The sequence below is a fragment of the Macaca fascicularis genome, chromosome 7 (genome assembly GCF_037993035.2).
Source record: "Macaca fascicularis isolate 582-1 chromosome 7, T2T-MFA8v1.1".
NCBI classification, from domain to species: Eukaryota; Metazoa; Chordata; class Mammalia; order Primates; family Cercopithecidae; genus Macaca; species Macaca fascicularis.
Genome location: NC_088381.1, coordinates 85,698,644 through 85,723,115, shown reverse-complemented (window position 1 = coordinate 85,723,115; position 24,472 = coordinate 85,698,644). Strand labels below are relative to the sequence as shown.

The 24,472-nt window shown below is 43.1% G+C and overlaps 1 protein-coding gene and 1 pseudogene across 1 annotated transcript in view; one reads left to right on the top strand and one right to left on the bottom strand.

The window, feature by feature from the left end:
- Positions 1–16,114: 16,114 nt before the first annotated feature.
- ASB7 (ankyrin repeat and SOCS box containing 7) overlaps positions 16,115–24,472 on the bottom strand; it is a 49,501-nt gene continuing 41,143 nt past the window's right edge. The window contains exon 6 of the mRNA XM_005560609.4: positions 16,115–19,506. Within this exon, the coding sequence (XP_005560666.1) occupies positions 19,367–19,506 (140 nt within the window). The 3' untranslated portion in view covers positions 16,115–19,366. The remainder of the gene's footprint in view (positions 19,507–24,472) is intronic.
- On the top strand, positions 21,656–22,414 carry LOC123574390 (ribosome biogenesis protein WDR12 pseudogene; annotated as a pseudogene).

Genomic DNA, 24,472 nt, shown 5'->3' with positions numbered 1-24,472 from the left:
CCTCTCCACGCGCTGCCCCGCGCCTCGCCTCCCCTCAACCGCAGGAACATATGGAGTCGGAAAATGCACGTTAGCAAAGCGCTGCACATCGCCAGGCGCTGGCTAGTCCCTGGAAGAGACACAAGCATTTCCCAGCCTCTGCTGAAGGGCCAGATGTTTTCCTCATTAGGTTTTCCTCGGGTAGAAATAATTCTTGCCTGTTTAATGTTCAAGTCAATTAGTAATCACTCTACAAGGCCTGGGAGCTGTCTACTTTCAGTTGCCTTTAGAGATGAAACTCTAAAAACATATCCTAGAACACAGCATCATCTATGAAACATACCTGCCAAAAACGCTGACCCTGAACCCAGCCTGCTGCCAAACTTACTTCCAGTTTACCGGATACACCAAAAGTAGAGGAACAAGCTAAATGGCACCAGGGATAAACAGGCACGCAAATCCAGAATATGGGATATTCTCAAGACAAATTTTCTGGACTCTTTAGTCAACTCCTGAGGTTTTTTTTAAGGTAGGGTGTACTATTCTGGAATGAAAAATCAAAGGGACACAACCAAATGCAACGTGTAAACCAAGATTCAATCCTGGCTTTAAAAAGTAAATCAAAACAGTTATAACAGATATTCTTGTGGCAACTGGGGAAATTTGAATAAGACCTCTGTATTAGATTTTGAAATTACCATTGTTTTCTTACGAATGATATCAGTATTCTGGTTATATTGAAGAATGTATTTTTGGATGCAAGTGAAGTATCATAATGTCTATACCTTCGTTTCATTTATTGATTTATTTTCAGAGACAAGGTCTCAGCCTGTCATCCAGACTGGAGTGCAGTGCACAGTCATGGCTCACTGCAACTTCGACCTCCGGGGCTCAAGTGATCCTCCCACCTCAGCCTCCCAAGTTGCTGGGACTACTGCTATTATTTTAAATTTTTTGTAGAGAGAGAGTCTTGCTAGATTGCTCAGATTGGTCTCTAACTCCTGGGCTCAAGTGACCCTCCCACCTCAGCCTCCCAAAGTCCTGGGAGTACAGGTCTAAACCACCATGCCCAACCAATAACTTAGTTTTAAATAGCACAGAAAAAAAGATACATAGGCTTCCCGTACACATAAAGATAACTCAGCGATGTTAACATCTTTACAAATGTTGAAACCACAAATGCTTTCATATTAAACAGCTGGGGAAGGAAAATAAAGAAAAATAAAAGCAAACGAACAAAAATAGTTTTCAAACTAAAAAAAAAAAAATAAGTTAGTGAAAAATCTATTCTAATTAAAAGCCATGCACTCCACTACTCTGTCTTCTGAAAAGCATAATGGAGAAAATACTGCCAGCCAACAAGTGTGCATGATAAAACTACTAGGCATGAAAAGAGGAAACAAGAGCATTGTAAGATCAAAATGCAGGGTAGGCCAGGTGCAGTGGCTCACACCTGTAATCCCAGCACTTTGGGAGGCCAAGGCAGGAGGATCACTTGAAAAATGGAAGGGGGGAGCCATCCATATATGCACCAATGATGATAGCTCAAAAATCAAGTAAAATCAAATACTGCCCAGTTCCTGTACTTAGTTATATGAATGATGAGAAAATGTTCTCACATTGATCTTCAGTCCTCTGGATGCTGAACTAAAAGAATTATACCAGGCCAGGTGCGATGGCTCAAGCCTGTAATTCTAGCACTTTGGGAGGCCGAGGCAGGCAGATCACGAGGTCAAGAGATTGAGACCCTCCTGGCCAATGTGGTGAAACCCCGTCTCTACTAAAAATACAAAAATTAGCTAGGCTTGGTGGTGTGCACCTATAGTCCCAGTTAATCGGGAGGCTGAGGCAGGAGAATCACTTGAACGCGGGAGGTAGAGGTTGCAGTGAGCCAAGATCGTGCCACTGCACTCTAGCCTGGCAACAGAGTAAGAGCCCATCTCAAAAAAAACAAAAAAACAAAAAACAAAAAAACAACTTATACCCATTACAGGATGTTTTAGTTCATTCAATTATTCATTCCATAAATATTTACTGAGGGCCTGCTATAGTCCATGGACATAGACATATACACATATGTCATGCTATCATGAAATACATAAAGCATGGTAAGGGGCTTGGCAATAGAGAGTCTGACTTCTGGCCAAGGGGCCAGGGTTGAGCTCTTGGAGAAGGTGCCCTCTGGGCTGAGACTGGAGTGAGTGAGCGAGCTGCCCTGTGTTCCGGAGGGAGGAGTACTTCTGGCAGAGGAACAGTCAGTGCACAGAAAGGCTGCAGGGCAGGGGTGTGCTCTGCACGTGGGGATTGCAGGGCTCCGAGCAACTCCAGGAAAGTGCTACAGGCCAGAGAGGGCTGGAAGCCATGGGAAGCACTTCAGATTTGGTGAGTTGGAAGCCATCGGTAGGTTTGAGAGGAGTAGTGACATATCTGATCAGTATTTTTAAAGGTTAAAACCAAATGATTATCTTGAAAGAGTAAACCAGAATATTATCAAGTCTATGAAGGCAGGAGTGATATCAAAAACACTGAGCAACTTTTGAGACAAGGGCTCTGCCAGTCTCAGTTGACACTGGTCTTTGCATAGAAACCAGGTGCCAGAGAGCCCGCCTGCTGGGGCAAGGGCCAGTCCTGGAGTTTCTGGATCTGGATGAGGTACCTGAGATCCAGGAGGTCTCAGGGAATGCCTGTTTGCCCATCTGTATGGAAGTAGTTAATATTTTAACAAAAGAAGGGTAAACACATGCACATATAGAGATAAAATGAATATAAATAAGAGTCAGTCGTGTCTCCATTTAACTGTCTAAAGTAGGTAGAATTGAGCTGGAAGTTTAAGAAAACTCAATCAAGGTCATCAATGAGCAGTTCTACTTCTTCCCCAACTGCCTTTATCCATAGACAATTCATCCATCCATCCATCCATCTATCCATCCATCCATCCATCCATGCATAGAGAATCCGTAGTTTTTAAGTTACTGGCACGTGCCAAATACTGTTTTAGTGCAGAGGGTATATCAGTAAAGGCAGGCAACGTCATCAGTCTAATGGAGTTTATATGTATGTAAATGAACAATCAACAAATACACATCAAGCAAATTTCAGCCTGAAAAAATAAAAGCACTTCATGACGATAAGGTGATTGGGAAGTAGGTTAAATACTTTAGATTCCAGAAAAAAAATCAGCAAGAGAAAGACAGTAGAATAGAACCTGTTCCTGCTGTATTTCTGGAAAAGCATCTGGCATGTGGAAGGTTCTTTATATTGTTGGAAGAAAAATTGAATGTGGAATATTATTTAGCCCAACAACAAGAATTCACTATATCTGCACATGGTAACATGAAAGGGTTTCTGCAAGTAGAAACATATAAGCTGCAGAGAGATCATTTTTGTAAACTACATACACACAGATAGATGCACAGAGAAAGAGCTGGAAGAATCCACACTGCAATGGTTAGCACTGGGAAGGAAGAACAGGCTTTCACTTTTTACCTAAGGTATTTGTTCACTGATTATATTTTAAGGGTATATGCTCATTTTGAAATAAAAAAGACTTTTCAAAAGATGCACACAATGATTTATATGCATTGGTGGGGGGTGACTTAGAGCAGGAATACTGCTGAATAATTTGATTCAAACATGAAACCTGCACAAGACAAAGTCACTTTACAGATGACGACTCTTCAGATGTTCAGGCAAACTCACTCACACACTCACACATAATGCATCAGCCGGGCTCCCTGATGCCCCCAAGTCCTCTTCTATGTCCAAGGAAATACTTCTGCAGAGCATGTTAGAGTTTCCAATGCATGTGTGTTATCTCAGAAACAAAGGGCAGAAGGGGAAAAAACAGAAAATAAAGTATTGCAAGTCTCAAATTTCAGCATCCTGTTGTCACCATTGAAATAACTTGCCAGGATTTCTAGCGGTTAAATAGTCCAGATCTCTACTACAGAGGAAAATTAGAGATGCTGACTCAATGAACTCAGTCCAGGCGAATTCTGTTACTGGGTTGCAACAAAAAGAACTGGATGGGATGAGACTGTCCTTGTGGTTTCTCGCCCTAGAAAGACCCGCTTCATGTTAGGAGTATTAAAATCCTGGAGACAAAGGCGTCCTGTGCTGATTTTTGTGACAGTGTTAGAAAACTAACAAGGCATGCCCTCCCTAAATTCTCCTGGGCAGTGTTGGTCCAAGGGCCTCACCATGGACAGCTGCACACAAAAAATCAGTGGGTGGGATGCTGGCAGGAGAGGGTCCCAGGGTGAGGGCTCCCTGACCCCAGAGGCTGAGCTGGCGAATCAGGTGACTCAAACTCCTGAAAGACCCTGTAATTTTCAGTTAACTAAATGGGGGGAAAATCAAGATGCAAATCACCTTTCAAGTATTTAATTTAATTAGACAAGGAAAATGAGGCTTCTTGAAAATTCTTACTTGGTATTAACTTCTGTCACAAAGCAGCCTAGAGTAATTGGTAAAAGTGAAAAAGTGATTACCGAGGCTTAAGCTTATTTATCACAGCTGGTGCACTTTTACAAAGTGAGTTTTATGGTGCTAAACCCTCCACCAGAGCAAAACAGGCCCTGGAGCATGGATTCCAGCCTTTTTATAAGCCACTTCTAATAAGCCATGGTAAGAGGGTGGGTGGAGAGGGGAGCATGGCAACAGGCAGCCGACGTGGGGCTCTCGGCTCCATCTGTTGCCCTGGGTGCCCGGTTTTTCCCCCTGCTGGCTTCTCTGTGATGTTAGGATCACAATGTGTGGCAGCTGAAGGAACCCTTAGCTCATGCCTCTAACCCTGGGCAGATGACTCAGCCAGAGTCATACCACCACTTACCAGCACAGCCAGCTTTCAATGTCAGCCTGCATGAGGCCAGGTTAGGCTCTTTTGTCTTTTTAGCAAGCTAATCAGAAAGAAAATGGAACCAGGTCTCATGAGTGCACTGCAGAAGATGTTCGTCTCTAATTGGCAGCCTTGCTTTAGTGTTAGTGCATTAATAATTTTTGTTTATATTCTTTATTCTCCAAGGGTCTAAACATTTGGAAGGTGGGTTCCTGATCCCATTCCTCTTCCAAGATGAACTACCATATATCGGATATAGGAAGCATTGGACATAACAGAAGAAGAAAAGAAAAGAAAAAAAGAAAAGAAAAAGAAAGGAATCTCTCCATGTCAATAACAAACCTAACTGATGAACTTTAGGAGTCTGTTTTTTCCACCAAAACAGAATAAAACTTCCAAGTAAGGGGTCGACACTTGCAACGCAACAACCTCTGTGCTGAAATTCAAAAACTGAGGAAAAAATAGACTCAGCCCACAAAAAACAATTAAGTGGGTAAGACGACAATTTTCCTTTTTCATTTTTGAAAAAAGATATTAAAATGAAGGCTCAGAGAAAAATAGCACAAACAGTCATATACTTACTTCCAAAACAGTACATTTCATCAAACTCACTTTGTCCCTCCCAACCCAAAACAGTCAAATAAAATCAGTATCATGGCAAGCCAGGACTTGTCTGGGGTCCTGAACCAGTGAGCCGGGGATCTAGCAGCATTTCCCTCTAGAAAAATATTGTTAGGCAAGTCAGTAGATACACAGGTTGGAAAATATGGCCATTGCAATCTATGTGAGGATTCAAAGACCCTAAATATTTTATTAAGCACCTTTGCCTGATGAAAAGATTTCTGAACCCCCTCTCCCTTACATCTTGACAGGCTGTGTTCTTACTAAAAGGGGCTACAAAACTGGGCAGGCTTTGGAGCAGGGCGGGCTGGACCCAGTCCTGGGCTGTGTGTAGTAGATGATTGTACTCTGAAGAGAAACTTTGGATGTCCTTTTTCCTTCAGAGTTGTCTGTTTTTCCAATTTCAAAGAGAAACCTATCAAATTCATCCAATTGTATACATTAAATGTGTGTGATTTTTTGTGTAACACTTATATCTCAAAAAAACTGTTAACCAAAAGAGAACCAAGTTTTTTTTGTTGTTTTTGTTTTTGTTTTTGAGATGGAGTCTCACTTTTTGCCCAGGCTGGTGTGCAGTGGTACGATCTCGGCTCACTGCAACCTCTACTTCCCAGGTTCAAGTGATTCTCCTGCCTCAGACTCCTGAGTAGCTGGGACCATAGGTGCCTGCCACCACACCTGGATATATATTTTTTATTTTTTAGTAGAAACTGGGTTTCACCATGTTGGCCAGGCAGGTCTCAAACTCCTGACCTCAAGCAATCTGCCTGCCTTAGCCTCCCAAAGTGCTGGGATTACAGGTGTGAGACATCATGCCTAGCAGACCCATCTTTGTTTTAGCAGGCAGATTCCATGCAGAGATGACTCTATGTCGGCGGTCTCACCAGTGGCTCCAGGACCCACAGTAGCAGCAGCATCTGATGTGAGGCTATGCTTACCTCCTAGCTGATTTATTTTTCTTAATGCCCCCGCAAGAAGCTCAGGCTGCATTGAGTGGCTGGGAAAGAATTCATAGGTGCCATGGCTTCTTTTACTATTCAGGGGTTGGGGGTGGGTTGATCAGGCTGCAGTCAGCTGGAGCTGACAGGGTGTTTTCTATCTGCTATCAGCAATTGGCGCAATGCTGCCCATGCTTCTTAGAGACACTTCGTTGGCAGGCCGCCTCACGGGCAGTGCCAAGGCACATGCTGGCTGAGGCAGCTAGAGTCATTGTCTCTCCCACCCTGGAGCAGGCCGGGGTTGTCATTATTAATGTTTGGCACACATTATTATTTACGAGCCAGCAGATGAGACTGAAGAACATTTAACAGCAGGATAACAGAACTACAGGCTACGGGTTTTGTCTGTGCCCTACTTAAATTAAGTAGTTGCAAAAGATAATTGGAGACATAAAGGCCTAGGATGTCGAGTCAGCTTGTAGTGTGGCAGGAGAGATGTGTAGTCTTTGTTCATATAACACATGCGGAACTATTCAAGGCTAGTCCGTAAAATAAGAAGACTCAGTTTTACGTGTGGGTTCTGAAAATCACTACATCATTACTCACAACTCATGGGTAAGCAGATAGGTGGCTGCTGTAACATCTCATAGTGACAGTAGGCTTTCTTTCTTTCTCTTTTCTTTTTTTACCTTGTCCTTTTTTTGCTCCAAACAGTCCAAATACCCTTACACAGTAGTTCTAAGTTGAGTCCACAGACCAACAGCACACACCTCACCTGGGTGCTTGTTAGACATGGATATTATTTTTTTTTTATTTTTTATTTTTTGAGACAGAGCCTCACTTTGTTGCCCAGCCTGGAGTGCAGTGGCACGATCTTGGTTAACTGCAACCTCCACCTCCTTGGCTCAAGCAATTCTCATGGCTCAGTCTCCTGAGTGGCTGGGACTACAAGCATGTGCCACTACACCTGGCATTTTTTTTTTTTTTTTCCAGTAGAGACAGAGTTTCATCATGTTGGCCAAGCTGGTCTTGAACTCCTGACCTCAGGTGATCTGCCCGCCTCAGCCTCCCAAAGTGCTGGGATTACAGGCATGAGCCGCCATGCCCGGCTAGACATGGAGATTGTTAAGCCCCACCTGAGAACCACTACATCTGAAATTCTGGGGGTAGGACTCGCACTATTTTAAAAAGTTCTCCAGTGGGTACAGATGCTTGCTCACTTGCACTAACACAGAGAGTACCATAATTCCACACCCCAGGGATTGCATATGTTTTGAATCTGGAAAGCAGAAGTCCCTGGCTCCGCAGAGCCCCAGCCCTGATCCCCACCCAGCCCAGTCTTCCCGTGCCAACCCTGCTTCTGTCCTCTTGCTCATCATCTGGGCTCCCACGCGGGCTCCTTCTGAGTGCTGGCACGAATCTGGTCCTTCAGTGTAGGTGCTCAAAAAGTATGTGTTGAATGAGCAAGCAGCACTCACCAGGTTCATTTCTGAACACTCCCGGGATTTTGTGAACATGTGCAGTAAGAAACACCAGGGCAGAACCGAACGGGGATTAGGCTTGACTTAGAAGCACCGCGGGACTCCTCTCAGGGTCTGTATCACTTCCAGGGGATACAGTCTGACCTGAGAAATCTCTCAAAGTGCGTGTCATGAGAAGATGAGCTTCTACTGAGCAGGCTTTTTATTATTGCCCACTAAAACACAAGGTTATTAGAGTACTTTTTAATTAAATAATTGTTAGATGGAGTAGGAAGTAATGGTACAGGTTAATCTCAGGGTAGGGTTTTTTTTTTTTTTTTTTGAACCCTCTAATAACTTCCTAAACATCAAGCATTTCCATGAAGCTAGCCAAAGTTACTTAATTATAGGCTTCATGAGTAAGTGTTTCTACAGAATTCTCAAAGGGCTCATCAGGCTCCTCATATAACACACGGTTTAGATGTTTCCACGTGGAGCCTATATACGTGCTTTTAAAAAAATTTTTTTAGAGACGGTGTCTCGCTCTGTTGCCCGGGTTGAAGTGCAGTGGCACGATCTCGGCTCACTGCAACCTCCGCCTCACGGGTTCTAGCAATTCTCTTGTCTCAGCCTCCAGAGTAGCTGGGACTATAGGCACACACTGCCACACTGGGCTAATTTTTTGTATTTTAATAGAGACAGGGTTTCACCGTGTTGCCCAGGCCGGTCTCAAACTCCCGAGCTCAGGTAATCCACCTGCCTTAGCCTCCCAAAGTGCTAGGATTATAGGTGTGAGCCACCACGCCCAGCCTGTGCTTTTTTATCTTAAGGCACAAAGCTGTCCAGAAGTACATGCCATGAGGACTTCAACACCTGGGAGCCAGCTGGCTCATGGATGAGGCAACAACCGAACTCAGTTGCTGGCATCCCCACCCTGCCCAGCCACCAGCACTGCGGGGCCTGGCATCAGTTACATAGTGGCTCTCCTGGCGGGGGTTGGTCCCTCCAGGCAGGTGAGCACACCCTGGTGACAAGAATGTCACAGCTCATCGCCGAGACACCCGACATCGCTGTTGCATCCCCTCACAGCTCTGAGAATCTCCCTTCAAAGTCCTTTCTGCAGGCAAAGCCAGGCTGGGTATTGTAACATAGCAGCCTGCAAGGCGTTGGGGCAAATGTGGGCACAGTGGACCGGCAGCAATGCAGCACCAGAGCCAAGCCCAGCATCGCCACCAGCAGGGAGCTCTCCAGGCTCTTTCAGTCTTGATGTTCCCTCTCTGCCTGGAGGCCGCCTCCTGAGTGCTGACAGACTCTCTCTCTGCATCTAAAACAGGACCCATGTGGAGTTAAGTGAAGCAGCATAAACAGAGTTGGGGGAGAACTCGGGGAACACAGGGGCAGCCTCCGAACCCACTCAGCCTGAGGCCTCCGAACACACATGGCCCAAGGCCTCCAAACCCACCCAGCCTGAGGCAGGGCCTCGGGATGGGGATTCGAGGTCCAGAAGGCAGGAGGTGGCAGGCCCTGTGCGGCACACTCAAGTCACCTGACATCGGCAAGCTCAGCAGAGCAGAGATGCTCGGGAACTATCACAGGGGCGCCCATGTGTGGCGCCTTAATACTGCCGAGATCACAGTCCGCTTGGACATGGTGACAACGCCACAGACCTGCTTCCCGGGAAAGGTCATGTGTCTCCCCTCAGAGGGGCTTCCCAGCCCTGAATTCGGAGCCCCGAGGAGCACACACACACACAAACACACACACACACACACACACACACACACACACACACACACAGCAGGACAGCGGGACACGTGTCACAAAACAGGCCTGTGGGGACCCAGGAGGGTGAGCTACACCAGCTCAGGAGCCTGGGGAAAGCATCCCAGTGAGAGGCCCTGCGGAAGTGGGCAGAGAAGGGAAGACGCCCCTCCACCTCTTCACCTGTGGAAATGACTGGAATACCCACTGTGGGGCGGGGTGGGGGGGCGGTGGTGAGGGCGCATGGGAAGGGCTGTAGATTAGGAGTGGGTACACGAACAAATCACTGATTCCTTTCCAGTTCTCTCACCTGGTACCAGGGTTACGACCAGAGGCCTGCCCGTTTCCTCACTCACCCAACATCTGTCACCCAGGGACCACACACAGCGCCGTTCTCTTTGCCGGGCCGCCAAGCCTAAGGCCAGATCCCTGCCTTCCCGGGACTTCCGACGTGGCAGACAAACCAGTTTCCCCATTACAAAGAGGAATTGTGGGGCAACCCTTCCAACCTGGAGTTTCCCAAGGACACAGACAGACCCAAGGGCAAGGAAGGTGCAGGGAAAGGGTACCCTCCCAACTGGAACAGGAATGCCCAAAGCAGCTGGTCTGAGAGGCTGCTGCTGTCCTGGGTACAGATGGGGTGTGCAGCAGGATGGAAATCAGTCCTTTGCTCTCCCCAGCCCGCCGACTAGCAGACCACACTTCTGCATAGGCACCAGCCTCTCTGCCATCTCTGGTGGGATGAAAGGGATGGAAAGTCTAGAAAATTTGAGCATAGGTTACTCTAAATTCACAGGCCATGAACAATGAAGCCCGCCTTGGCCTGCACAACTGTAGCTGACCTCTCTGAAGAGGAGCTATAGGCCCAGCCTTCCCTCCGTGGATGTGGATGAGACAGAGGTATAGTTTCCTCCCCAGCACGGTTTTTGTTTTTGTTTTGTTTTGTTTTGTTTTGAGACAGAGTCTTGCTCTATTGCCCAGGCTAGAGTGCAGTGGCACCATCTCGGCTCACTGCAACCTCCACCTTCTGGGTTTAAGTGATTCTTGCAGCCTCAGCCTCCCTAGTAGCTGGGATTACAGGCACGGGCCACCACACCCGGCTACTTTTTATATTTTTCGTAGAGATGGGGTTTCACCATGTTGGCCAGGCTGGTCTCAAACTCCTGACCTCAAGCGATCCGCCCGCCTCAGCCTCCCAAAATGCTGGGATTACAGGTGTGAGCCACTGCGCCCGGCACCAGCATGCCTTGTATCAGAACCTCATCCTCGTTCATCTAAGGCTTTAATGTAAACGCACACACCCCTTGGGGTGGGTGGTAAACTTATGTCATTTTCACATTAGAGGACAAATGTGTCCTGAGAACAGACTTAATACGAAGCAGGACTAAAGGTGAGTGTTCTGAACAGGTTGTAGCAAAGCAGTAGTTGCTTTCTAGGCCCCCAGTGCAGGCAGGGAACGGTGGCAGAGCTCTCCTGGCCCCAGACAAGATGTTGTGCCCTAGTCTTTGAGGGGCTCCTAGGTAAGGATGCTACTGCTCTCAGTGCTGCCTGTCTCCATCCCAGGCGCCAGGTCTACCTTAGAATCTGTTCTTAGGCTGCCGCTGTGTGTCCTGCTCCATGCCTCTCAGGGAAGGCTCTCCTGACAAGGAGAGGTAGGAGGCAGGGGCCGTTCATCTCTGCTTTACTGGTAGAGTGAAGGGCTGAGCCACTACACTTCATGTCCTAAAAACACCTGCCAGGGATGGGGCTGGGAGGCTGGAGTGGTAGAGGTGATGACTTTCAAATCTGCCTGGTATTAGGTTTGACAGGAAGTTGCAAGAGACCTGATCACCTTGTCATTGACATGTGCACTGTGATTTTAAACACAGAACCTCAAGATGCTCCATAGATAGTATATGTGAGTCCACAGTTCTGGGATAAAGCATCACTATCTTAGTCTCAAAGGCTGATAAATTAGGACAAACGCTAATGGTATGACAGTCTTGAAATCAGCACACTGAAATACGCAATCTTACTTTTTACTTGCCTAATGTTCTAACAAACTAATAGATTAATTTATCAACTTCTTATAGAAACTTCAGGAGAAGACTCCACGTAAGTAAATGTCAACGTAAAATATATACAGCCACCCAACAAGTGCTATCGGATACAAGGATATTTATTTCAACTTTATTTCTAAGACAAAATATCCACGTTCTTCTCCCTACTCCTCCCCAAGTCTCTTTAACAATTCTCTTTTTCTCTTTTCAGTGGAAGTGTATGTTATAAATGTGAGGGATCATAAAATATGATGAAAGGATAGCAGTATACCAATCTCTTAGCTGACTGTAATGAAAGCTAAAAAAGCCAGCCAAGTATGCATGCCACTGGCCTCTGTGTGCAGGCTCATATGTTCAGTTATCCTGCTCATCTTGTAAACAGTGGACAGGCGGAGCTGAGAGCAGTAGCATCCTTGCCTAGGAAGTAATTCTTATTGCCACACTCCCGAGGCCAGCAAAGGGCACACGGAGTTCCTAAGGGAGTTCTAGAACCCAAGCTGTTTCCTCTTAGTCAAGATTATCCGAAAGACAGTCAGGTGCGGTGGCTCACACCTGTAATCCCAGTACTTTGCAGGGGCTGAGGCAGGCAGATCACCCGAGGTTAGGAGTTCGAGACCAGCCTGGCCAACATGGCTAAACCCTGTCTCTACTAAAATTACAAAAAATTTAGCTAGGCATGGCGGTGTGCACCTGCGGTCCCAGCTACTCAGGAGGCTGAGGCATAAGAATAACTCGAACCCGGGTGGCAGAGGTTGCAGTGAGTCAAGATCACACCACTGCACTCCAGCCTGGGCGACAGACAGAGACTCCGTCTCAATTAAAAAAAAAAAAAAAAAAAAAAAAAAAAAAAAGGGAGGCATGGTGGAGGCTAAGACTGAACTCTTGGGCCACATTTTATAGGAAATTACAGGCATTTTTATAGATGTGTGGGCTTTAAATCCAGGAAGTATAACATGTGAAATCCTAAGCCTTGCCAACTTTTGCCAAGATGGGTCTCATTCTATTATTGCTGTCCTCATAATGGGGTGATTTCCATTCCGTGGAAACCAACTGATGCCAGCAGGAGAGGAGTGACACCAATTCAGGGATGGTGAGGACCAGCTAAGAGCATAAGAAGGCCTGGCTTTCCCACCTGCCCAAGGAAGGGTTTGGACTAGATTCACTTGAAAATCTGCGGGAGTGAAAATCCATAGTGTGAAAGGCACTGTGCCAGCCAGGCACTAAAGAGGGCAGAAATGGTCAAACCAGGACCGAGTCGGCCAGGGCTTTCCTATGTAAGAATACCACCCATGCGGTGTATGAAACAATGGAGAAAAAGCAACACGGCGTAGAGATGCGGGGGGATCCACCTCAGTCCCCATCCAGCTTCACGGAGAGCGCTGTACAAGCACAGCCGGAGCCTGCATAGATACTCCAGCGAGGCAGGTGCCTGGGGGCAGCTCTGAGTCAGCCATCTAGACTGTGCCTTGCCCTGCCTCCTTCGGGGGCTTGCAGCACTGTGGGGGCTCAGGGAGGGAGAATCCTGACTGATACAATTCCTGGCAACCAAAATCCAGTGGTCTCTGCTGAAGGTCTCAGTGCCCACATGAGACCTGTAGCTAGGCTCCACTGCCAGGTGACGCTGACAGCAGGGAGGCTGAAGAGAGGAGGCGGAGGGAAGAAGGAAGAGCCAAAGGCAAGACTGGTGGGAATTAGGAGGGCCTGAGACTTAAAGCTATGAATGACCTGGCCCTCTTTTCCTTGGAGCCCTGCAGGAACAAAGTTAACATGCTAGGGACCAAATGCCACATGCCACTAAGGCCCTGGAAAATGGATTCTGTTGGCAAATACTGTTTGAGGGTCAGGCAAATAAGACCCAGTGTTTGTCTTCAAGGAACCCTCTGCCCAGTGGACTCATAGCAAATGAATTCTTAAGAGCACCAGTGGTAAACCAGCAAGAAATGCAATTTGTTCTCTGGTGCTACCCAAGATGGAAAATGGCTGTAGCCAACTGATGAGGCATTCTTCCAAAATGATAAGCTGTATTTCTACTCAGGTAAGGCAGAGAAAATAAGCCATTTGTGAACTCTAAAATCAGCACACTAAAACAACCTGATGAGGCTGAGTCTACACCTTGTACACAGGCGTGTACCTCACTAATGGGTTAAGTGACCAGAATGAAGAGAGGGAAAATCTAGAAACTCTCTAGAGAAATCTAAAATGGTCATGTACAGTAAGTCCATGCCCCACAACTGTTCTTTTTTCTGGTAAAGAAAAAGAAAACTAAGAAGTGACCTGACCTGAAACTATTAGAGGAAGAAAAGCAACATTAGCTCAAAACTGAGCAGCAAGAAAAATATGACTACATTTGCCAGATAAAATAGGAAATCTCTGCAGCTGGAGTACTTCTGTGTCAGTCTACTCATCACATAACCAAATTTCTCAACTTAAACTGAATGTCATTGTCCAAATTCAGCCATCTCTGTTCTGATTCATAAACTAGTTTCGCAAAAAAGTGAATAACTTCATTACTTCTTAATGTAACATAACGCTACACTTTTAATTTAAAACAGTGTTCTAATAAAAAGGAAACATAAAGGTTCCAAGTGAGATTTTCAAGATACTGGAATCAAGATTGAAAATATATTTACAGGCCGGGCATGGTGGCTCACGCCTGTAATGCCAACACTTTGAGAGGCTGAGGTGGGTGGATCACTTGAGGTCAGGAGTTCGAGACCAGCCTGGCCAACATGGTGAAACCCCGTCTCTACTAAAAATACAAAAACTAGCCGGGCGTAGTGGAGCACACCTATAATCCCAGTTACTTGGGAGGCTGAGGCAGGAGAATCACTTGAACCCGGGAGGCAGAGGTTGCAGTGAGCCAAGCCAAGACTGTGCCAACTGCACTCCAGCCTGTGCGACAGAGTGAGACTCTGTCTCTAAAATAAAATAAAATAAAATAAACTTACAATAACTACCAATGATGACGTTTTTAAAAGGTCACATCTGCGAAAGAAGAGAAATACTGTGCTTGAATGTGATCCTTTACTTCCAACGGTTTAAGGGTCAGAATGAATCAAACCCTTGCCTTGCAGATACACAACTGAAAAGCAGCACGAGGTGCTCTAGGCATAGCTGGATGAATGAGACTTAAAGATCACATCTAATCATTTAGTGTAAGATACTCGCTCAGGACAGTGACACCAAGCACTGGGGCAACAGGGCTAGTTTAGGGTTTTACTCCCACACTGATGATCTTTCATAGTCCATACACAAATCACCTCAGTCTTTTCAAATGTGATTCAGAATGTTGACTGTCACTCAGGAATCATAGAGTTCTTCTGGAAGATAAGGAAATATCCATCAAATGAGCCACGGTCTTCAGGAAATATATTACAAAGAGTGGAACACTATTTGTCAGGGGCATACAAGAGAAGTCATGAGATCCAGTTGGCCACATGCTGTCTGAACCTTTGTTTCATTTAATAGGTAATAACAAAATAACTAAAGATAGAATAAAGAAAAATTATCTTTGTATCTTAGTATGTTGAGTTCTATCATCAAAACTTGTAAAACTTCACTCTTACTCCTTCAGTTAAGCACACACAGTTACATTAAGTTACATAAATACAGGCAGAGGATACAAATCCATGTTCTTTCATCTCAGATATCCAAATATGTGAGATGTGGAACTATTTTTTTTATCAAGTAGATAATGTTTTATCAATAGCTGTAAACTATTTTTGTAAACTGTCTTTCAGCTGAGAAAACAATACACTACTTCTATCATATTGGAAAAGGAATGATCTCAAGGTTTCCAAGCAGCACAGCAATTTTTCAAAGCTGAACTCCCCTGCTGATCATTAGAAATAGTTTCAAATGTCCTATTCTTGGCCTTCATTCGTGCCAAACCCTGGACAAGGCTGCAACAAGATTATAATTCCAAAACATCCCACTTCTGCATGGGGTGCTAAGCAGTCCCTCTTCCCTTTCTCTTAGCACACCATCATTCATATTCACTTTGGGTCTCTCCTGAATCAAGCTGTGTTTATGTTTTATAGAGGAAATGTGAAATCAAAGTTGTTTTGCTTCATCCCCTGCAGGGTAACTCCGTCAGATTCATTGCTTTGACTGCATACTGTCCTACGTTTAGAAACGCTGTGGTCTAAATCCTGTCCTCAGTCAAGGTGTGACACGCGTGAGGTAGGTGGCGATTACGGCCCAAGAAAGCTCAGTGCTGGATCGATACACTCAACACTGTGATAATCTTTAGTTGGTTGGTATTTGCAGAATGCATTAAACAAATTAAAGGAGGGTAAGAAATGGCTTATCTGGTGACAATGTAGAGTGGTATTGTTTTCTGCATCATCATATTCTTAAACAATTCCCAGTGATCTAAAATGCTGATGAAGGAAGGACAGAGTTTTATTTATTTTCACCAAATAGCTGGACATATTAAAAAGTTAAGGTAGACTGGAAATAAAATACAACTCCAACATGTTTTAAATCAGATTTGATTTTTTTTTAATTCAAATTGACCCAAAGCAAAACTTACATTAAAAAGGAAGAACAAAATACATTATGATATAACACACTAGGAGTTACATGAAAGCTAAATTTGTGGGCAAATGGCCTTATCCCAATCACATTCTGGGCTAATGAGCACTTCTGCAGGAAAGTTAGAATCTCAATTTCGTATGGTCCACGCTGGTCATTAAACTACACATTCTCGTCTCTTAGGGTGTGCATCTGACAAATCATGCTAGACTCCCTCATGCTCCAGATGTGCACTCTTGCTACTGCCAGAACACTGAATTCTCTAGTGGAAATGCTGTTCCAAGCATGACTGATAATGAATTAAAAAACGAAACAGTCAAGTCCTCCAAACAAACAGGCATGGATTACTGTGTAGTAAATAGTTTAGAAATATGGGAATTAAATAATCTAAAAAACACTCTTACTCTGCTGTACATTTATAAACACAAATATTTACAAAAAAAAACAAAACACAAAACCTTGTTTTCGAAAGATGAGGTTTACAGTTCATTAATGATCATAATCTTTTATGAGCTGGTTTCTTTGGTGTATTTGCCAAATATATTTTTATAAAGGTTTAGTAATAGGCTTAAATAATAAATTTCAAAGGAAACATAAAAGAATCTGACAAATTTGAAAATATTCTGAACATTTTCTGCTCTGTCTTCTGGAAAAAACAATCAGTTGATTTTTCTGAAAAGTTCTGTTCTCCCTATTCATTATGTGACCACGGAATGCTTCTCTGTCAATCCAATTCAAATGCAGACCTGCAGGTTTCACCACTATAATCTACCAGTAACCCACTTGGAGACATTTTAGTTATTGTGAAATGTGATTGGGATTTTATTAACAACAAAAATAAAACATTCTTTTTAAGCTTCCAGATAAATCAAACCTCAAACAATAAATAATGGAATTATACACTTCTTCATTAAATAGAAATTTCAAAATTCCAGGAAGAGCTCTCATAATTTTTTTCTGAAGTCACAGCAGCAATACAGAACAAAGAATTTACCTTAATCTGATCTTTTTTTACTTGGAATTCCCTGACTCAAACTCAGTGGCTTAGTTTGGAAACCTCTGAATGGCTGGGGAGAGAAAATCATTTTAAACTAGGTGAATAAATTAACACACACATACGTGGAAATAAGCCCTGTGCAAGTGTAACATTAACATCACTGCTCAGAGTGCAGAAACTCCAGGCACCCCTCTGCCTCCTCACATCCCTGGGCCTGGGGTTTTAGGGAGAAGTCACACTCAATTCATTTCTAGCCACACCATGTCCCTAAGACTGCTAGTGTGTCCTAGCCCTGACCTGGGTATTGGTTTAAAGAATGAGAATATAGCTTGGCAACTGTCTTCACAGGGGACTTTCTCTGGAGATAAATTTTTGGAATATTTTTATGGAAAAAAGGACAGACTACTTGTTCCTATCCATCAGGCTCCAGCTAGTTTGGGGATGGTTATAGAACTGGCCACACTCAGACTGGCTGCCTGCGAAACAGTCTATGCCAAAGAGTCTATGGGTCACACCAGTAATCTCCCGAATAATCCTTTTTTCTGAAGCTGCCCGTCTTTGGAAACCTGTGCAATGCCTAGGCACAAGCAGATCGAGTGTAAGACGCCACAACTACTCTGCACCCAAGAGAACAAACACTGTGCTTGAGAAAACAGCACTGCTGGCTCTGAAAAAGGTAAAGCCAGAGACAACTCCTAATTCTGCTTAGTTACACTTCTGGGTGAAACAGTTTTACGCTTTATGACTTAAATCTAGAAATTCAGATGAGAGAAGCCCTTCGTCTTGTAAACTTCTGATAACAAATTTATTAACAGTGTGTGAATATTTTTTCCCAAAGCACTAAAAACGATACTGGGACATTTGAAAAGGTTCTTCTGAAGCTAATAACACAAATCAAGCACAGAATACATTTCTGAGGGCATCATCTTAGATGCCTAATGCCTCTGGGACCTTTTCCATTGTTACTGACACTTATCATAGCCGTGTTTACACAGCAAACAAATGCCCAATCAACCCAGAAAATAATTGTCCTGAAGAGCCTCACTGTATATAACCTTAAAATAGGAAATGTTTAATTAGCATATTAGAAATTAGCCAGACTTACAAATGTGTACCCCTTAAAGATTTTACCCTTAAAAAGTTTTTTTTTTTTTTTTAAACTGGGAGAAAAAGAAACACCATGAAGCCATTCCAAATTATTGAACCATTAAAGCCAAATGATTTAACAATTTTTAAGGGAAGACTCTACCACCAGGATACAAAATTTTCTGCTTAAAGTGAAGTAAAAGACATAGCTTAAAGTGGAAATTGCAACTGACATACTATGGTTCTGCCATGAAAATTAAAGTGGCGGCTCCTGTTCTCACGGGCATGTCAAAGCTGGCTGTGAAATGATGACCAGCAAGTGAAATAATGGATAAAATACACCAGAAAGAGTATTGCACTGCAGGCACAGTTTTAAAAACAGAATACACTGGCTTCAATTAAAGTTAGTTTCTTTCCCGTTAATTTTTTTAAAAGCACAACTCTAACTAGAGATAGAAATCGAGACACAATGTCTCAGGGTAGTGTACTACAGTTGTTAAAAAAAAAAAAAAAGTTAAAAACAAGAGCACACCAAAAGAAAAGCAGAGATACTGAATTTATGTCATCCGAAAGCTACATCAATTAGGAAAAAGAACAGTTTGAAATGGCCAATTTATACTCATTAAAAATGAATGAGGTGACAGCATTACTTTAAACATTTCTTAGGGCATTTTCCAGAAGAACCCAGGGCCCCCCTGGGTGAAACTGTGCCTCCAAACATTAACAAGTGCTCTGCTGGTTTAGAATATCGTGCTTACCAAGGAAACCATAAATTTGGAAAGGGTAAATTCTCCACTCCAAACCTGCTTGTGTCATTTAAGAAAAGACAATTTTTCTAAATGCAGTATTGTATACAAAGCTTGGACCTCTTAAACTTGGACCAAGAAACCAAATTAAGACCTTCAAGCATGTGGTGTGTGTTTTTATATATATATAAAAAAATCCCTTCCCTACAATGAAAACCAACCAAACAAACAGAAAACCCAAAAGTGTATACCTGCTTTCTGATTTCACAGCAAATCAGAAATTGCATAGGATATACTTTGTGCAAGGCAAAAAGCCTTTTAAGTATCTGGAATATAACTCCTAATCCTGCTCACAGTTCTGGTATATCAGATATCATCAAATTTGTGTTTTAAGTAGTCTTTCATGACCTTGGCAATTGGTAGTTCATCAAGTAGCTTTAGGTTTTGAAGGCCTATACATTGTCGAATTTTAATTCGGCACAGGTCCTGCAAGTTTCTGGGCTGTCCTAAAAAGACAGAAAAAAGAGAATGTTACAAAGCCACAAAGCACAATATTTAAGGCACTTTTGAAAAGAACTGTTTATTTCACTGAGAAGTTCTCTCTACGGACTTTCCACGCAAAGGCCCGGAAAGATACCAACTCAAACAAAGTGTCCTAGGACCTTCATGTGATGCCTTATTTGATCTTTTTCACAACTCTGGGATGGTGGATATTTTCACCTCCATTTTACAAATAAGAATACTGAGTATCAGATGTAAACAAGCTGCTTAATATCAGACAACCAATTAAGGCTTTAGACTGAGACTAAAAACAGTTCTGATTCTAAGCCTCATATCCTTTCTGTTACAAATCAGGAAAACTCTGGTTCTTGTCCTGATTAGGTCTCTCTCAGGCTGGGTGAGCCACTGTGAGCCAATCATTGCTCTGAGTCTTGGGTTCTCAATCTGAAAAGTGTGGGGACTGAATGAGATGTCCCCTATTGTGAGCCTCCCTTTCGGCTCTGGGTCTAGGACACTGGAGCCCCGAAGTCCACCATGGTCTCTGTGGAAATTTCCAAACGAGCTTTCCAGATCTGCCCACCTGTTTTCCGTGATTCTGAACATAGCAGAACCTTGGTTATAAGGCTGAGAGTTGAGGACTGCAGCAGGAATGGGTGTGAAAAAGCACCTCAAGGTATTCTGAATCTACATCGATTCAAGCTTCTACACCCTGATCATTTGCCAATAAAAACTCCTGTTATATCTCAATTCAAAAGAAAAATCACAAAATCCTATTTCTTTCCCTTTGGAATATTTTGTTTTACAAAAACAATACAGATGGCTCCAAAAACAAGCAAGAATTCTTCGACTGCGCTTCAGTAGTGTTTGGAGTCCAGGGAGTTTTGCTTTCATATTAAACATGATAATAAAGCTAATATATATTGAATACTTACTCTGTGCCATATATTGTTAAGAGGAAATGACATGTATGAACTCCTTTCATCCTTTTATGAGGGAAGTACTTTGATCATCGCCCCCATTTTATAGAGTCTCAGAGAGATTAGGTAACATGCTTAAAGTCAAGTTGAATGCCATATTTGTCATTCTCAAACTTTTTGGTTTCAAAACTCCTTTACACTTTAAAAAAATTATTGCAAACCCCAAAAAAACTTCTATGTGGGCTATCCCTATAGATAAATGCCATATTTTAAGTTAAAACAGAAATTTTAGAAATACTTTTAAATTCATTCTAATAAACCCTTTACATGTTAACATAAATAACACATCATTATGAAAATTAACTATATTTTCCAAAACCAAAAAAAAATTTAACAAGAAGAATGTCATTCTTTCACATTTTTGCAAAGCTTTTAATGTCTGGCTTAATAGATGATAGCTGAATTTTCATATATGCTTCTGAATTCAATCTGTTGAGATAAATCACACCAATCACACCACCTCGTCTCTGGAAAACACTGACACTCGTGTCAAAAGGAATGAGAAAAAGGCAAATCATATCTCAGTGTTATTATGAAAATCAGGAGCAGACCTATGGAGAGAAAGCAAAGTCCGAGATTAGACTGCAGCTTCTCGCTTACCTGTGCAGTGTAATTTTGAGCTGTCTGTTTGTAGTCCTAAGATACAGGAGCTCCCGTTCTCAGCCTACTAACCCATGTGTTTCTGTGGTCAAGTCTTGTGTGCACTCCCTGCCACTGCTCAGCTGTAAACACACTTCTACACTGATCACAAGAAATAGGCCATTGATGATGATGTTCCCTTCTCAGTCACTGCTGTCTCTGAAAGTGATGACTTTACTAACATCATCAATAAATTACTAAAGGACAGAAATGAGTTCCACAAATATATGGAGTTGATTTCCTTTTTAAGGATCAGTTTCTGCGAATGCCCTTGGTCAAACACATGGAACAGGAGAACATCTCATTAGAAGAAGTTGTGGAAATAGAATACGCGGAGAAGTATACTGCACCCCAACCAGAATGATGTGTCCATGATGACTGGACCAGTTCAATTTAAGGGACAGAGGTATGGATCTTGACTGGTTTGGATCTGGTCCTTGGAAGGAAAGTCAACATTGACAATTGTGGGACACATGGATGTTGTAAAAGATATGGCCTGGGTGATAAAACACAGTTTGTGTTATTACTGAGTGCCTCTATGGATCAGACTATTCTCTCATGGGACTGGAATGTTGAGAGAAACAAAGTGAAAACCCTACACTGCGGCACAAGTATAGATTCTACAGCTATTGGTAGCTCAGCAACTAAATTTTGCAGTGGCTCCTGGGATAAGATGCTAAGGATCTGGTCTACAGTCCCTACAGAAGAAGATGAAATGGAGGAATCCACAAATTGACCAAGAAAGAAACAGAAAACAGAGCAGTTGGGACTAACAAGGACTCCCATAGTGACCTTCTCTGGCCACAAGGAAGCAATTCCCTCAGTGCTGTGGTCAGATGCTGAAGAAATCTGCAGTGTACCTTGGGACCATACAATTAGTGTGTGGGATGTCATGTTTGGCAATCTTAAGTCAACTTTGCAGGAAATAAAGTGTTTAATTGTATTTCCTATTCTCCACTTTGTAAATGTTTAGCATCTGGAAGCACAGATAGGTATATCAGACTGTGGGATCCCCAAACTAAAGATGGTTCTTTCATGTTGCATCCCTAACCTCACATGCAGGTTGGGAGACATCAGTACAATGGTCTCCTACCCATGAACCACAGCTGATTTCAGGATCCTTATATAACACTGTCAAGCTGTGGGATCCAAGAAGTTGTAAGGCTTCTCTCTATGATGTGGCTGCTCATGAAGACAAAGTTCTGAGAGCAGACTAGACAGACACAGGGCTCCTTCGAGTGAAGGAGCAGACAATAAACTGTATTCCTACAGATATGGGGGACACGAACACGAATAATAATTTGATTACAGAGATTCTTTCTATAAATGAAACTGGTAGAGAATCATGAAATTACATTGATGCAGATGCAGAAAGCAGCCTTTTGAAGTTTATATAAAGTTTTCACCCTTCATAACAGCTAACATATCACTATCTTTTCTTATTTTGTATTTATAATACAAAAGTTTGTGTTTATAGAACAGAAACTATGGCTTGCATTCTCTATTAAAAACAAAAAAAAAGAAAAGAAATCATTTTGACCTCACAGATACCCCAAAAGGGTCTTGGGGACTCCAGGGTCCACTAGACCATACTTGGAAAACTATTCTTGTACTTTATCCCTTATATCCATTGTACTTGCTTACCGTGATCACCATTATTCAAAATGAAGTACTTCTTCATAAATGACAAAGGCTGACTTAGACCTCTGCTCTGTAAGGCCTGTATGAACATATGCTTTTCGAGAGGTTACCTGCTATGTGGTCTCTTAACAGAATGGCAGCAGAAGTGACTGCTTTCTTACAAATGTCTGCAAACTAGGAATATGTGTATCCACAGATGTCTGTACATGGATCTGTGCAGGGATGTGACACACACACTCATGTGTCTCTTGGGAGGATTATGTCTCCTCCACCTTTCAGATCTCTGCCAAAATAGCACTTCATCACAGGAGACTATGTCAGGATTCACCATCAGATACTCCCAGAGTTCCTTTCCTTTATAACATTTAATAAGGTTGTGAGTTCACATTTATTTGGTGATTATGTGTTAATTAATGCCCATCTTCCTCACTATATGACATGTTCCATGAGGGGAGGACCATGTCTGGCTCCATTTGCCAATGTAAACCTGACAGCTGACACAGTATTCAGCGAATATTAGTTGAATGAATGCTTAATAGGGTTGTCCTTAAAGTATAAAACAGTCAACGCAAAACACACCCAGGTCAACAGCAAATCATTTCCAAGCCTGTTTTGAATTGTTTTTCAACACTATTCATGGGCTACTTTAGGAAAAGAATAAATTATCATTGTCATTTTTTAGGAAATGCTTACAGTATTTGATCTGCAAATGCAAACCGGAATGTGAATTAGATGTGAATCTTCTTTCTTTAAAGAATTTGATTTTCCTAATAGATGATGGGTTCTTTTTAAGTATTATTTATTTATTTATTTATTGCGAAGTAGTCTCACTCTGTTGCCCAGGCTGGAGTGCAGTGGTGCAATCTCACCTCACTGCAACCTCCATCTCCCAAGTTCAAGCTATTCTCATGCCTCAGCCTCCTGAGTAGCTAGGATTACAGGCATGTGCCACTATGCCCAGCTAATTTTTGTATTTTTAGTAGAGATGGGGTCTCATCATGTTGGCCAGGCTGGTCTTGGACTCCTGGCCTCAAGTGATCCAGCTGCCTCAGCCTCCCAAAGTGCTGGGATTACAAGGCATGAGCTGCCATGCCAGGCCCTTTTTAATACTAATAAAAAGAACCACCACAACATATTCAGGCAAAAACAGACGAGGAACGAGTTTACATATGTGTATACAGGCATACTTAAATGAAAACATCATGCAAAAAAATGGTAAAAACTAAATTACTAGAATTTGCTTAGCTAAAGTAAAAGAGAAGGGGCTGGCCGGGCACGGTGGCTCACACCTGTAATCCCAGCCCTTTGGAAGGCTGAAGTGGGCAGATCACAAGGTCAGGAGATTGAGACCATCCTGGCCAACATGGTGAAACTTTGTCTCTACTAAACAAACACACACACACACACACACAAATTAGCCAGGCATGGTGGTGGCACCTGTAGTCCCAGCTACTCAGAAGGCTGAGGCAGGAGAATCACTTAAACCCGGGAGGCAGAGGTTGCAGTGAGCCAAGATCGTGCCACTGCACTCCAGCCTAGGCAAGAGTGAGACTCTGTGTCAAAAAATTAAAAAAAAAAAAGGGACTGAGACAAAAGGTTACGGAATGTGGGATCTGTTGACATGGATTTGTTTTGTGACAGACTTCTCTCCAAAGATGACCACATTACCTCCTATCTCTCATGCCTTTCCACAATGAGGCTGGACACTCCTATC